Source organism: Rhopilema esculentum, chromosome 13 (genome assembly GCF_057945365.1).
Source record: "Rhopilema esculentum isolate cy_ngs chromosome 13, ASM5794536v1, whole genome shotgun sequence".
Taxonomy (NCBI): Eukaryota; Metazoa; Cnidaria; class Scyphozoa; order Rhizostomeae; family Rhizostomatidae; genus Rhopilema; species Rhopilema esculentum.
This window is the reverse complement of record NC_142827.1, coordinates 768,029-782,856: the sequence shown is the minus strand read 5'-3', so window position 1 is coordinate 782,856 and position 14,828 is coordinate 768,029. Positions and strand designations below refer to the sequence as shown.

The window sequence follows — 14,828 nt, the reverse complement described above, 5'->3', positions numbered from 1 at the left end:
AAATTGAGCAAAGCAGTATAAATAATTAATTGTTTTTCGTGAAAACATCGTGGTTATTTTTACGCAGTTTAATGACAACTTATAAGGAACAGCTAAACAAAGCTAAGGATAATTACCTGCCCTGCCAACATTTCGTAAATAAGAACGCCAAGGGCCCACCAATCAACGCTTGCTCCATATGGTTGGTAAGCAATAATCTACGGGATCAAAGACATCCTAAGGCAAAGCACAGATGGCTTAACTACATTGGACATCAAATGAAAACGTCACAGGAAGCTTGCAACACATGGTACCTCGGTACGGCAGGACACTATCCGCACGTTCACCAATGTGACCAGAATGAGCAAATATGACGCAGTTTCAAGATTTGTGAAATCATTGATAAAGTTATTAAACTTAGTTGCAAACATAATGAAAATAATGGCTTTAAATTTGATAAAGACACAATGTCGAGAATGAAAGGATATCTTTAGTAAAAGAAAGACATTACTTTACCATCTTCACTCTTAATTTTTAAGCAACATAACTAAGGCCAATGTTGTAACTCAAGGCAAGGTTTTAATGCTTCAAAAAGCAGAATTCTAGACATGACATAAAATTAAACGGTACAGATATATTGACGAAAGTAGTAGAAGGTGAATAGATATTTTCGGACAAATCATAAATAGAGAATAAATAGGAATAGATATACTAACAAAAATAAAGTTAAATGTAATGTTGTGTGGAAACCATTTTTAAAGAGGGAAAAGACACGAATCTTGTGGATGCCTGAAGCTATCGGATGACTGTTGAAAACAAAAAAGGTGACAGGAACAGTCTGTTGCATTGATAAAAAATGCTCGAAAACAAAGCATACCTCTGGAGCAATGTAATCTGGAGTTCCACAAAATGTCCTTGTTGTCTTGGGTGGAAATATGTTTTCTTTGCACATGCCGAAATCAGCAATTTTGATATGGCCATCGCTATCTAACATCACATTGTCTAGTTTCAGGTCTCTGTTCAGCAATAAAAGATAAAAAAAATAACTGATCAATTGGTTTTGCAAACATTTTTCGTCTAAACTCTTCAGGGCATAAAACGTCAGAATATAGATCGAAAATTCTAGGCTAGGAAATATATATATTCAGCTGTAGATCGAAATAGGCCAATTGTAAAAGCCAGTGCATGACTGTGAAGGTTGCCCAATGACTGCTGCTTGCCTGTTGAAGGCATATAGCTATTTTTGAATTCTGCAACGCCAAAAAATTGTTTGCAATTTATCAAGCGTGCAAACATCATAATGCGATCAAACGGATTGGATGACACTATCTTCAACTGCCCATATCGGCCCTTTTCGGGCCCTGTCGACCTCTCTCGGCCCTTCTCGGTCTTTCTCCACCCCTCTTAGCCCATTCAGCAAAAGTATCTACATTTTCTTACATCATCCAAATATCTCGCACAATTCTTCCACATCAAATAATGAACTAAGAAACTACCGTAAAACACATGATTATCTAAAGGGAATAAATAAATTTATTAGTTTAAGAAAGTAAGGGATTTACAGACCTGTAGATGATGCCACGTTTATGCAAAAACAGCAACCCCTCTACAATTTCTGCGGAATAGAAACTGAAAAAAAGAATACCAAAATTGAACTCAAGTGCAGAAATTACCGAAATTCAACAGGAAAAGGTGAATAAAATCGAAGTTTATCATTTTTAAAAGTCACTGTATAATTTTCGATTGAAAATGAGAATTTACTAGAACACTTGTCATCTTACTTTGCTGGTATTTATTCTGATATATCAGATATTTCCATGAATAGGGAGTTTTATCATTCTTGTTGAAAGACCTGGTTGAGTCTGCGCACAATGGCTGCCCTATTACTGAGCACACCAAAAGAGGCCCAAAAATATCTAAGAATCTTATATTAATGTCCTTATCTTCAATGATCTGTCATCGTACTGTCCTAGAACACCAGTCACTATCTAACACCAGTCACTATACAGAAACAATCTGATAAAAAGAGCATTAATTATAAAATACTTAAGAGCTTATGTAATTATGTTTTCATTCAAGCTGTTAAATCTTTTGATACTTAGGCCAAGGTTTAATATCTGAACATCATACTCTAAGATACTTGAGATTTTTAATGTCAGATTGACATTTTAACTTTCGTTTCAACTCAGAAGATAATAAAACATAGTTTCAAAAAGCCTACACTAGGAACTGTCGAAAATAAACTGTGCAAAAAAGATTGGTTGCCAAGTCACAGATTCCAGAATATCGTGTGAAGGTGAATAGAGTGCAAATGGATCAAGTTAGTCGATTCAATTATTTGGGCAGTTTGATAACATCCGATGGGAGATCAGATTTGGATATTAAATGAAGAATAGATCAGGCGAAGAAAGCATAAATGGGTAGGAGGAATGTTTTGTGTAAAAGAAAGATAGGACTGGGTGTTAGAAAGGGTTTCTCAAAGTGTAATATCTGGTCCGTGCTACTGTGTGGATGTGAGTCATGGACAATAAGTATGGACATGGAGACAAGCTCAAAACGATAGAAATGTGGTTTTGGAGAAGAATGATGAGGATCTCATTGATTAAAAAGATGACAAATGAAAAGTTTTGACCAAGAATGGAATGAAAAGACAATTGTTGAGCACTATCAAGAAGAGGCAATTGGATTTTACTGGACATGAGTTGAGAAGAGAAGGGAGGTAGAAAGGAAGATTATAGAGGCTGAGATGGCCGGGAAGCGAGCAAGAGAAAGGCAAAGATTGAAGATGTTAGATTGGATGATGAAGAAGTTGGGTGTTAGAGGTGAAAAACAACTAGGCGAGATTACAAAAAAAAGATGGAAGAATGAAGCACACCATGATCCGTATGTGGCATTCGATGCAATGATATAAGAAGAAGAAGAAGACGCCAAGAGCCAACATAAAATGAAAATATATTGTCATTTTATATGCTTTACTGCCATATGTAATTGGCCTAAACTAGTCGTGATAAGTAGGCCTTTTCGCCAAACCTTTTTCTAAAAAGACCAAAAGAATTAAGAAACATTGTCTAGGTAGGTCCATGCTTGGTTTGTTATAAAAACTGACTGTTTTTCTCAGCGCAAGACGCTTCATCGCATCGTAAACACACACCCTTTAGCCAAGCCAGTTTACCCGCTCTTCTAATCCTAACTGATCCCAAAAAACAAAACTGAAGTTGATTTCAAGGGACTGAGGCAAAAAAATTCATTTCGCGATCATCGGATATGGAAGACCGAAATCATTCTAAAAGGACAATTTTTTGAGTCTGAGTAATTCAAAAACTTTGGTCTTTTGGATACGGTTCATCCAGTTTACAAATATAACGTAGCTTCCTTTTCAATCGGGGGTATGATTGGCTTTCTTCATTTAGGATGACGCTTGATTTCTCAAATCTGTATCGTTTAACAATTCTGGTAACCACTTATTCTGGTAACTCATTCCGAAGATAAAATCGTTGGTTCTCCACGAATTCTTCCAAAGTTTTTCTTGTGTAAAGTTTTAAAATGACAGGAAAACTGTATTTAACAAATTTCGGATTTCTTTCATCGAAAAACCAATTTCGAATTCTCTTGTTGTGACAGTTGCGACTGTCCTGTCTATAACTGTGCTTTAGGTAACCATGCATGTTTCAGAAGTTACGAAATCTTCAAAAAATTTTCAAGAATTCGACTCTTGAGAATTTAAAAACATTTTCTCAAAAAGGACTGTTTGGCGAATATATCATAAGTTTACAAAATTCGAGACGTTTTGGACGCCGTTATGAGTAACGAATAGCAAGGATTTTATCCTGTTGGGGCGGGATCCTTTGTACGTCAAAAAGAGTCACCACAAAACGGGCAACAGCTGCTTGATTCCCAAAGAAATTTAGACCCCGTTTACACTGTGCCGGATAAAATTTATCCGCATAAAAGTTCGGATTAATTTGCGCTTACACTGTGCCGCACAAATTTTGTCCACTTTGCCCTCCCGTTTACACTGTGCCGGATAACTGCAGTCACATGACCTAAATCATGCACAGAACGCCCAAAATCGAAGTCTTCACTGGGCAACAAAATAATAACAAAATTCCCGCCAATGTAAAAGACTTCATTCTCTTCAGAATCATCTGCTTCTCTTTTAGACCAAATCCAAAGAGTTGTCAATACAAATAAGGCCTAGTTTGTTTTAATAGTTTGTTCTTGAAACAAAATGACACTGAACTAGCAACGAAAGTCGGAAAAGCTGACAAGGATGCCAATTTTACGTGGACTGGCAAGATACTGTACTTTTAACATGAGTATTTATCAACAACAAAGCAGCCAAGATGGCGAAAGGTCTTGATTGGGAGACAGCGACAACTTAATTGGATGAAATAGCCAATTGCTTTCGAGCAAGATACGATGTGAATAAAATTTATCCGGATGAAAGCGTTTACACTGTACCACATAGCTATCCGAACTAATACAATCCACTTTCCTAGATGAACTAATTTTGTGCGGATAGCCGCTCTCAAATTCGTGCGGACAGCGTTGGTCTAGTGTAAACGCGACGCCTATCTGAACTAATTCTGATGCGGATAAAATTTACCCGGCACAGTGTAAATGGGGTCTTAGGTTCGATGCACACAACTGCGTTCGTTATATCACTGAATCACACCGTTCAGCAACGACTTGACGACTTCAGGTCATTCATCTGCTCCTATGTAAACATACAAAACACCTCTTAGCAAAAATGTTTATGAATTGGCAATGAAATTGCACCTACACAGCTTGTGGTTCTTTGAATTTGCCAACCTGCTGAATATGGAACATCAGATCGCCTCCATTGACGAATTCCATCACAAAGTAAAGCCGATCCTGCAAATAAAAAATTCATCGCAAATAACCTCTTGGCAGTTTAGAAATGTAGAAAATATAAAAAACATTAATAAACGCACTCAATTTAACCGAAACTAAATTATGGTTGCCTTTATGAAAGCGGCAATCACAAAAATAAAATTTTAAAAGGAAAGAATTTTCTTTGTAAAACAATGATAAGATTACAATGGTATTTAAAAAAGTGACGAAAATCCACAATTATTTTGAATTCGTTTGATTAATCTATTTTGAAGTGCAAAAAATCAAGACTATAAAAATTGTTCTTAAGTAAATAAAAAAAACATTAATTTTCACGTCTGAAATCATTAAGGAATCACAAAGTCATTAGTTGCTTTATTCTGCCATTCAAAGCCAGCCACTACTTTCTTATTTTCAAAATGATTTTAATCAGCGCTCCGGAAGAAAGCTTAAAGAAGGCTGAAAAATAAAAGTTGCCAGTGATCTAAAAACAAGATGATTACTGTATGCCAGTAGCTCAACAATGTAATAATCAGGTGTAAATCACTACACACATTCAAAACATTTGCGCTGTTTTTCTCACTCTGCCAAAAGAGTAAGCCCTCTACAAACAATCTTCAACAAACAATGACGTCACAGTCAAGACAATTTACTTCCGGTTGTACCAGCTGGCCTTTGATGATCAAAATCATAATCAAAATCGGCTGGCATCAGTAACATAATGTATTAGCCTGATGATCGTATTAAGTGTGAAGCCTAAGTCGTAAATCAGAACTGTCCTGTTCTATACAAAAATCGTGGCAATGAATATATTTATATAGCCTTTATTTGTGAATTTTTTTTTGATTTGGTAAGATTTAGAAAAGTTAGAGAATATTTACGTCGCTCGAGTATCAGAAACCGACCGGCGAGAGTTTGATAATCGTTTAGTTAGAATATTTTATATATGGTTTAGGTTTCTTGTAATGATTATGTATTTCCTTTGTATACACTTTTTGTAAATAGTTGGCCTTAATTAGCTTTCATTTTTAGCTATTTCGAACAGCCAACTTTAAATCAAAGTATTAATAATAAATAATAACAATATTTTTAAGATAATGAATTGGCCACCCCTTTAACTACACAATGTTATCCATATTGGTAATTGCAAATGCACAAATAATGAAAAACGTGTAGCTAAGTCCCCCTTTATAAAAGGAACACAAAAACTGTAAAAGATTTTCATATCCCAGGCGTTTTGAAAATTTCCTCAAACGTTTTCGTAAAAATCATAAAAAAATTTCCAATACAATACTTCGCTAAGACTTTTCTGATTGCTGCTTATAGAGAATTATATGGCAATAACCATGTGTGCTGACTAATTTCAAATTGGAGATTAAAATTGGACACTGATCAGGATACTTAAGGGCCCTGACGTAAAGGGCTCTGACTGTATAGCACATGATTTACCTATGGCTAAATCGTCTGCTTATAGTTGACGTTTTTGGTTTTCATATACATGGTGTTTCGCAGGGCTCTGCAACTGGACCCATTCCTCGAACTTTCTGTAATAAATGATCTGCTTCCTTTTTTAATAATAAACAACTTTGATCATTCTTGGAGAAATCTCGAGGAGAGTGTACTACAAAATATTCTGAATCAGACAAATTTTGGTGGCGGCAGCTCGTGAAGCTTGTGACCTCAGAAATGGAATGGTTTCCTACATAAAATGAAATCGGCGCAAAGCATACACATAATTAAGGGATTACTAATGACCGATTATATAAAATAATATGATGAGCTTAGAGGCAACTGCAGTGGGTATCAATATGGTGAATGACAAAAACAGCTTGGGGCAAAAAACATACGATTGTTGCATTGTACAACATAATGTATCTTTAATTCTTCAAGATCAAAATATACGAAAATAACAACACGCTACGACCACAACAACAAGCATATTTGAACGAGCGAAAGGGCGCAACTGCTTTTACCTGTGACTGAAAACATGAATGTACTGCGGTGAGAAAAGGTGGCTTCCCCTGTAATGCCAGCACTCGCTTCTCAGTCATGACACAAACAACATCGTCATTTTGCAGCACAACGTCTTTTTTTAGAACCTTGATTGCGTAGACGTCTTCCGTCGCTTTATGCTCAGCAAGCATAACCTTGTTACAAAAGACAGTTATTTAGTCAACGATTTACAACAACAGAAAGCGTGCGAATTTACGAGCTTTGCGATTTTTAAAAGTTAGCCTGACCAGGAGTAATTATAATAAGGAAAATTTCTTTGTTCACGCTGGAAAAACCTATAAAAACAAATATTATACATAGCTTTATACAGTAATTTCGATTCCTATGCAATTATGAAAACTAAATCATCAATTAATGTAATGTATAGATTCTGTGAAAAATGTTGGTTTTTTTGTCTACAATGTTCTTAGAAATCAAGAATACAAGTTTCATTGTCTACAATTGCCTCCGTTAAAGCCGTAATCGTTAGCAAACATGGAAAAAATAACACAATATTTTGTGTTTGAAACCCACCTTTCCAAAGCTTCCTTTTCCAATCAACTTGAGGAATGTAAAGTCTTCTGGCTTCATGGAAGGCAGCGATGTCTCCCCAGCCGGGGCACTTGGTTCAACTGGCGCAATCTTCTCATCTTCCTTCGGCTTCAAGAACTGCAGTTAAAAATTGTCAAGATTCAATAACTTAAGTAAGAGACAAAGTATCATTGAACTTGTCTTGTGATTCTCTGTAGATTTTACATTGTGACGTATCCCTGTATTTAACGCTGTATAGTCGCGTTTAGAAGTTGTTGTTGATGGTTCTGGACCTTTGAATGTCTTAGCAAGTATAAACTGACTTTGTATGCCTCCACGAAATTGGCTGGAATCTTTAACAATAAGAAAGTAAACTGACGACAGGTTTTCCTACATAGATGTGTAACCTTTCAGTATCATTTTATCTGTTAAGATTTAAACATCATCTGGAAAGACAGTTTTTGCTAAACGTCAATGTAAGGATTACGCAAGGAAACATTTTTTAGCATCATTTTAGGAAAAAAGATAGACGAAGACCGATATATTATAAGCTATGCAATGCTATAGAATGTTTTGATACGAGTTTGCCTCGTTTTAAGCTAAGGAAAATGACACATGTAAGTTTTATGGTTCTCTTTTGAAAGTCCATTAAAATCAAACCAAATGAATAAGTCCATCACAACGGTATTGGGCAAGTTTTGAAAGGTCCAATAAACTTTTATTATTAACTCGATTTGTCTAACACGAAGCTGCTTCAATAACTAGAAATTCTAAAACTAATTGGAAATGTCGACCGTTAACTAAATTGGATTAACCACTGTAACTTTGTAACTGATGAACAATATGCCAGTTGCTGCAATTCTTGTATTAAACCTTGTCCGTTATATAAGGTTTTCAAGGTCAAGATATGGATGAAGTCTGTAGGAAATAGTTTGATTGAAAAATGAGTCTATACAGCTCTTTAATCGCATTGAAACAAAGTCTGTAGGACTGAGGTTTAGGCAAACTTGCATTTTTCACGCATTAGTTAAACTTTCCTTGAAAACTGATGTTAAGTCTAGGCCACTACGAGATTGAATAAAATGAGAAGCGTATGATATAGGAAACAATCAATAGATTAAGAGTCTTGGAAAAAGAGAAGTCAATAGCCAAGTTATACAATGATTTGCTCTTAGGGGCTAAGTTATACAATGAATTGCCTATAGACGTAAGAAATGCCGAAAATAAAAAGGATTTTAAAGAAAAAACGATTTTATTTTAAAAATGGAATAGTTTTGATAAACTAGGCTTTTTAATAATAATCAAGGACTTTTAACGTAATATTTTTTCATAGTTATAAAATTGTAAGTTAGATTTTTAACATTTCTTTTCTTTTCTTTTAAGCAGGACAGGCATTAAAATCAGCAATATTTTTGTTGAAGCTTTTATCCTGATGAAATATTCGTATAATTATTATTATCATTATTATATAGCGAACGTTTAAAGAGCAAATTGGTACGATAATATTTAAATGTTTCAGGGCTGAGTAGAGAGAAGATTTTCGGTGACGGAATTCGACCAGCAAATCATTTTGCTTTGCTGAATTACAAGCAAACAAAAATAGAAATTTGAAACGCTATGGACGGGCACAAGGCACGGGTCTTGTTGGCATGGACTGGCACAAGGAATCTCTTAGAAACTGAGCATTCATGTGTAAACTTGACAAATGCAGGCTACATAACAGCAATTAGGTTTTAAGAACACCAACCTTGAATTTCTTGCGCAACTCTGCAAGTGCCGTGCCAATATCATCTTGGATCGGTACATTGTAAAATTCTCCCTCTTCTTTGTTTAAGAGCTTAAACCACCCCTCCACTGGGTTCTTTATCAACTCTGAAACACCGAAACTCATTGATCCCATGAAGTCATTAGCTGTCGTTCTATCCCAGTCCCAGGCCTCTACGCTGAGTCTTCTATCCAGATCTTGTTTGGCTATTTTACTGCAATAAATTTACACGCGATAAAAGCAAGGAAAATGAAGTAAATCATCCCTATTAAGTTTTACCATAACCCTGACTTCTATGTACTTTGAAACACAGCAACGCCAAAAGGCCATTGCCTGATCAACGCCGTTAAATTATAATTTACGGTTAATGAGATAACTACAATCAACTATTCATGGACCAGACCTTTTCAAGCAAGATCCTCTTCGTTTACCTGACAACAAAGTCATTTAGCGTCATTGGCACTGCTAAACTTGCTTCCTCGTACTAAACAAATTTTAATAAATCGTCAAAGATTTAAAGGCAGTCTGTCCTTTCAGTGATTGAGTAATATGAACAATAGCTGTCCTAGTACTTATCCTGTCTTAAAGACTCATTGCTAACAATGAGCCTTTGCGAGGGTGGCAAATTATCCAGGCGACAATCCAAACAATGGCAGTAAACTTTACGGATTAATCACAATTGATTTCAGACTGTCTGAAAATGCATTATGGGATGCTTGCGTAGCGCAATGGCTCATTGTTAGCAATGAGTCTTTAACGGATTACGCTGCTCACTTTGGCTGGCCTAGCTGCGACAGTGGACGACATTTGAAACTGCGAGCAAAAAGGCAATCGGAAGTGGTAAGAGGATTTTATCACTGGAATTGAATGATGATTATGGAAGACATTTCTTTTCCCTGTCAACTTACGTCGCAGAAACAAAACAGAGAATAAAATTTTTCTAGCCACAACTCCACTACAACGGCCATTTGATTCAACACAGCCATTTTATTCAAAAATTCTGGAATCAAAGTTGTCTTTGATTGGTTTAAATCGTTTAATTGTCGATCAAGCTCAACGGTGCGCGAATTTCACTCAAGTGAAAATAAAGTTGTGCACAATAGAGGACAGACTGCCTTTAAGTATTTATTTATGTTGTAGGAGACAAAAACTATTAAAGGCAAACATTATCTAACTCCGAATTTTATTCTCGAGGCTATTTCGCAGCCAAAATAATGAAAAACCAAATTATATCGAATTCTGTTAAGAGCGCCTTAAAAGGTCAATAAAATAGTTGAAATTGGATTTATGGAATACAAAACTGCTGCTTAAAGCATTTTCAATTTGTTAAAGCAATTTAGTTTGCTAATAGAGCATGTGCTGACTTAGTTCACAATTTTATTGGAACCGCATTGGTAGACAAAATGACAGTGCTACGTTTGCATGTATTTCAGCTTCAAATATAGCAGTGAGAAAATTTATTAAAAATGCAGAGGAAGCTGTCCTTCGCCATCACATGCAAGGCATGTGTTCCTGAGCGAATGTTTTCATCTGCGGAGAGCACAAAATGAAATGACCTGCAAAGCAAAACGTTTTAACCTTCCGAATAGATTATTTCCGATTTCAATTTGCATTTCTACGTATTTTGACAAATTATGCAGCTAAAATGCTGATTTAACAGTTAATTTTCTAGAAGACGGGTGGGAGGAAGAAAAAACTCACAAGGACACTTAAATTGAATCTATTGGACTGTTTTCAAAGTAGCTGAAGAAACGGAAGAAGCTTCAACAGAGGATCGACATAAAAACATTTCTGCTGTCAATTTCCATGTGAACTCTTTTTCGGCTTCGCCCACATTTTGTTACCGTATATATTGATCACATGATAAAGGCAGGGCTAAGCAATAAACTTACAACACGAATTTTTGATTCCAAACTGGATTGAGATTCTTTTTCATGATTTGTGTCTTCTTCTTAGTCTCCTTTTCAGGGTCAGGCTTCAGTTTTACTTTGACGTAAGGATCAGAAAGGCCAGTTGGGTCCATTGGGATCAAGTTCTTTGCTTCCCGCACTGAAAAAGGTACAGAAAGAGTTCTGAATCTCATATTAAAAGCAGTTTAGGTTAAATGAATCAAAAGAAATATGCACTCTTAGAAACTGGGGCACTTATCGTTTAATTTCAAGCAGACGTATGTTGTAATGAAAAGAGCACCATCTATAAGTGACAACGGCAAAGATGCACACATCCATCGACAGGCACCTTGTCTGCAATCTTTCTGATGTTTCAAATGGGGTTCGAAAAATAACTTTTCGAAGGCGTCGATGTTATTCACACAAAACATGACAGACAGTGGCAGTTTTAGGGAGTGTGGACCCCGGGACCAAAAACATCTGCGGGCCCTTGTTCTTTTTCTTAGGTGTGGGCCCTTTTGGCTACCATAAGCGCGGGGTCTGGGGCCATGGCCCCTCTGGACCCCCTTAAAACCGCCACTGATGACAGAGAAAGGTTCGATTATTATCAAAATCTGGTTACCGTATTTTTCCGCGGATATGATATCCAGAAGTCTACCCTTCATTTCTTGTTAAAAATACACGACTTTTAGCAATACCCGGCATATCAGTAGACCCACCAAACTTGCTCTTATAACGCTCAATGTTTTATCAAGGAAATTTATAAACAAATACAAGTTTTTACTGCTCCAAGTTCAAAAATCATTCCAACCATTTTGAGTTTTGGCTGACAAAAATCAAGACACTCGCCAGAGAAAGAATTTAAATTCTAAATCCGCAGTTTACACTATCCTATCAAAAGGATATCTTTTTAAAGAAGTTTTCGCATAAATTTCTTGAAAGCTACATATGTGTATTTTAGATACCTAGAAACTCGATAAATACGCCGAGAAATAAGATGTCTGTTTGCTTCTGATCTACTTTCGAGCCTCTACTTACAAATTAGTCTTAATGGAGAAATTTTTTAAAAAGAACGATCCCGTCCAAGGCTAACGCAGCGACTCGACATGCTTTTATTTTTCTTGATAAACACTGTAAAACTTAACATGATCTCTCAATTTTCACGTTATAGGAAGTTTGATTATGAAATTAATAAGTAGTTTGATTATAGAAAGAAATTCATGTGTGGTTTAAGGTCCATAGTTAAAGGTCCTTTTGGACTCCGACGAATCTAGAAAGCTCGGTGGACGTACAACGGTCGCCAAAAATTTAAATCAAAGAAGTCAATCTATCACAACTGATACAAAAGAAACATCGCCATAAAAAATAAACCATTGAGGGAGAAAGAGCTAAAGGGGGGAGGGGGGTGTTCACCAACGATGTTAATGCAGGATGTAAGGATTTCTGAAAGGCGTTGCTCGAAGATAGAGGATAACAATATCGACATTTTATTTGCTGTACAATCCGCTTAACTACATGGTTTATTTACAGCGGCTTAATTTTGCCTTAACGGATCGTTGAAATCAAAACGGTTCTCTAAGTCGCTTGTCAGATTGGATCTTTATCTAAGGAAGGCAGTTTCCTCAGCCTGTTGCAGGTGCGTTGTCGAGAAAGAATTTCGGCACGACCAGTTTCTATAGACTTTTCACGCGATTACGAGATTTTCCCATCAACATTGCGGCCAAATCGTAAACTTACTATAAATAATTGAAGAATGCTTTATCAAAAGCGGGCAAAGAAACACTAAGCAAACTGGCAATTTGCTAAGTAATGAAGTGACATTGATAAGAAAAACGTCTAATGTAGGTCAATAAAGGTTCATCAAAGACAAAAAAAGCTCCCGAAGTTGCAAGCAAAATTTACTTAAAACACTGATGCCAGTGATGCGGTTAGGACATGATATCAGTGAAATTCTACGGCCGCTTTCTTGGCAGCTGCAAGGGCAGATGTACAGAATTTGCTCTGGATACGTTGATAACGCAATATGTCAGTAATATTACGGTATAGGCGTGTGCCTTGTCAGCCACTGGTACATTTTCTGAATAATTGCATTCATTTAAAGGGATCAACACGATAACCAAACATTTGCTAATCAGTTGAAGCCAGTAGAATCGCACCTCGGCTAAGCTCATCTAAGCCTTTATTTGACGCGGATTATTACGGATAATGTAGCGAATTATGTGGGCTGAGCATAATAAAGCAAAAACGTTATCGCAAAATCTTATTCTTATTTGCCTTTATTTGCTAAAGGAGGAGCTTGAGAGAAACAAGATGACCTAGGCTTGCAGATCAAAATGCGCCGTTTGCAAAGCAAACTATTTAGAGATTTTTGGTAATTTACCTTCCACTTCCAAATCTCCCTCATTTTCTGATTTGGCAGTGTATTTAATCTTGAGGTGGATGCGACCCCGCCGTTCTGTGTGATCCGCGCCACATAACTTTGGAATGCAGCCTGATTTCTCACATCTTTTGTGAACATTCATCTCACAGGCTAGATAAAAAATTAAAAATTCAACAAAATTCAGTGTTTCTTAGGCTTTTAACATGAAAATACGCTTCACTAAGGTCAATGACAACAATGGAGTACTGAGCCTATCAACACTTTCATAGCCAGTCTTGTGTTTTATCGGATACGTAAATTATGTATTTTGCCCTAATTAATATTTTACTGATTATCTCAATTTTAACCTTTATTCAAGCAAGAAAAAATCTTAGCATAAGCTGTGATTTTGAGGGTGAAAGGAATAAAGGTTTAAGTGAAAGTTAAAATGGATATAGGTTGGAACTGACGTACCTTGGCACTTGAGTCCTTGGTGGAGAAGGCCATAAAGGAGCGATCCACAATGGTCACAAAACGTCGGACTTGTGTACGTGTGAACTTTAAATCTGTGCGGCGACTGTGGCGCCTGTCATAAAGAGAAGGGAGAATCCACTCGTTTAGAAACTCTTATTCAAAAACAAAAGAATATGCCTGGATATCTAAACTGGACTGAGCTAGAAACTCATAAATTGAATAAATTGATAATTTCCTTCATAGCAGAGAGTTTTTGTTTAGTTCTGCTATTGGAGAACTAAATCAAGGAGAAAATCTAGTTTGCGCGGCAAAAGTACGACGCATAGCGCGAAAGTACTTTTCTAACGCACTGCTGTTATACTAAATACCATCAAAGTTTTTACGACCAAAGTGTAGCATAAAAACTGATGTCTAACTGCGCGTAAACGTTGATCTTGTTTGTTTCCTTTAGGTTTTTCATAAAATGCCTTTCAATAATGCCTTATTAAACACTGTAGGATTAATGCTTTTTTGTTTAGTTCTGCTATTGGAATATCTGGAAATGACCTTTCTCTAGGGGCTGATGAGCACAGAGGAAATTAATATTGCTGGCGCGAAAAATGGCGACATTATTCCCTGATACAGTCTTATGGCATATTAAGGCCTGCTTAAGATGCCTATAGAAATGTGTTTTTGTTTCAAAATACACTGACAGAAATCTTTGCTCCGGAAGAAAATTGGAACGAGTCCTATACCGGAATTACAATAGAAGGTATGACAAGTGATATATGTGGATGACGCTATTCGAGCATGAGTTAAGGGGTGACAGAGCAAAAGGGTGAAGGGGTGAAGGGGGTGACGGGATGTGCTAATGTTTTTTTTATTTTCAAAGCAGGTTAGAAGGTCTGGCAACTCAAAAGAGCGGATGTGAAATGTTTGACAAAATCAATCAAAGGGGGGGGATAGTTTTGGTTATAAGGTTATACCAGATCAAAAATTACATTTC

The 14,828-nt window shown here is 36.4% G+C and overlaps 1 protein-coding gene across 1 annotated transcript in view; it reads right to left on the bottom strand.

Moving 5' to 3' along the window:
- LOC135691661 (protein kinase C alpha type) overlaps positions 1 to 14,828 on the bottom strand; it is a 29,090-nt gene that overhangs the window by 7,202 nt on the left and 7,060 nt on the right. Inside the window, exons 4-13 of the mRNA XM_065209598.2 lie at positions 13,844 to 13,955; positions 13,391 to 13,540; positions 11,014 to 11,170; positions 9,104 to 9,335; positions 7,360 to 7,494; positions 6,807 to 6,980; positions 4,763 to 4,854; positions 1,546 to 1,608; positions 857 to 995; positions 117 to 197 (exon numbers count right to left, since the gene is read on the bottom strand). Coding sequence (XP_065065670.1) covers positions 117 to 197; positions 857 to 995; positions 1,546 to 1,608; positions 4,763 to 4,854; positions 6,807 to 6,980; positions 7,360 to 7,494; positions 9,104 to 9,335; positions 11,014 to 11,170; positions 13,391 to 13,540; positions 13,844 to 13,955 — 1,335 coding nt within the window. The remainder of the gene's footprint in view (positions 1 to 116; positions 198 to 856; positions 996 to 1,545; positions 1,609 to 4,762; positions 4,855 to 6,806; positions 6,981 to 7,359; positions 7,495 to 9,103; positions 9,336 to 11,013; positions 11,171 to 13,390; positions 13,541 to 13,843; positions 13,956 to 14,828) is intronic.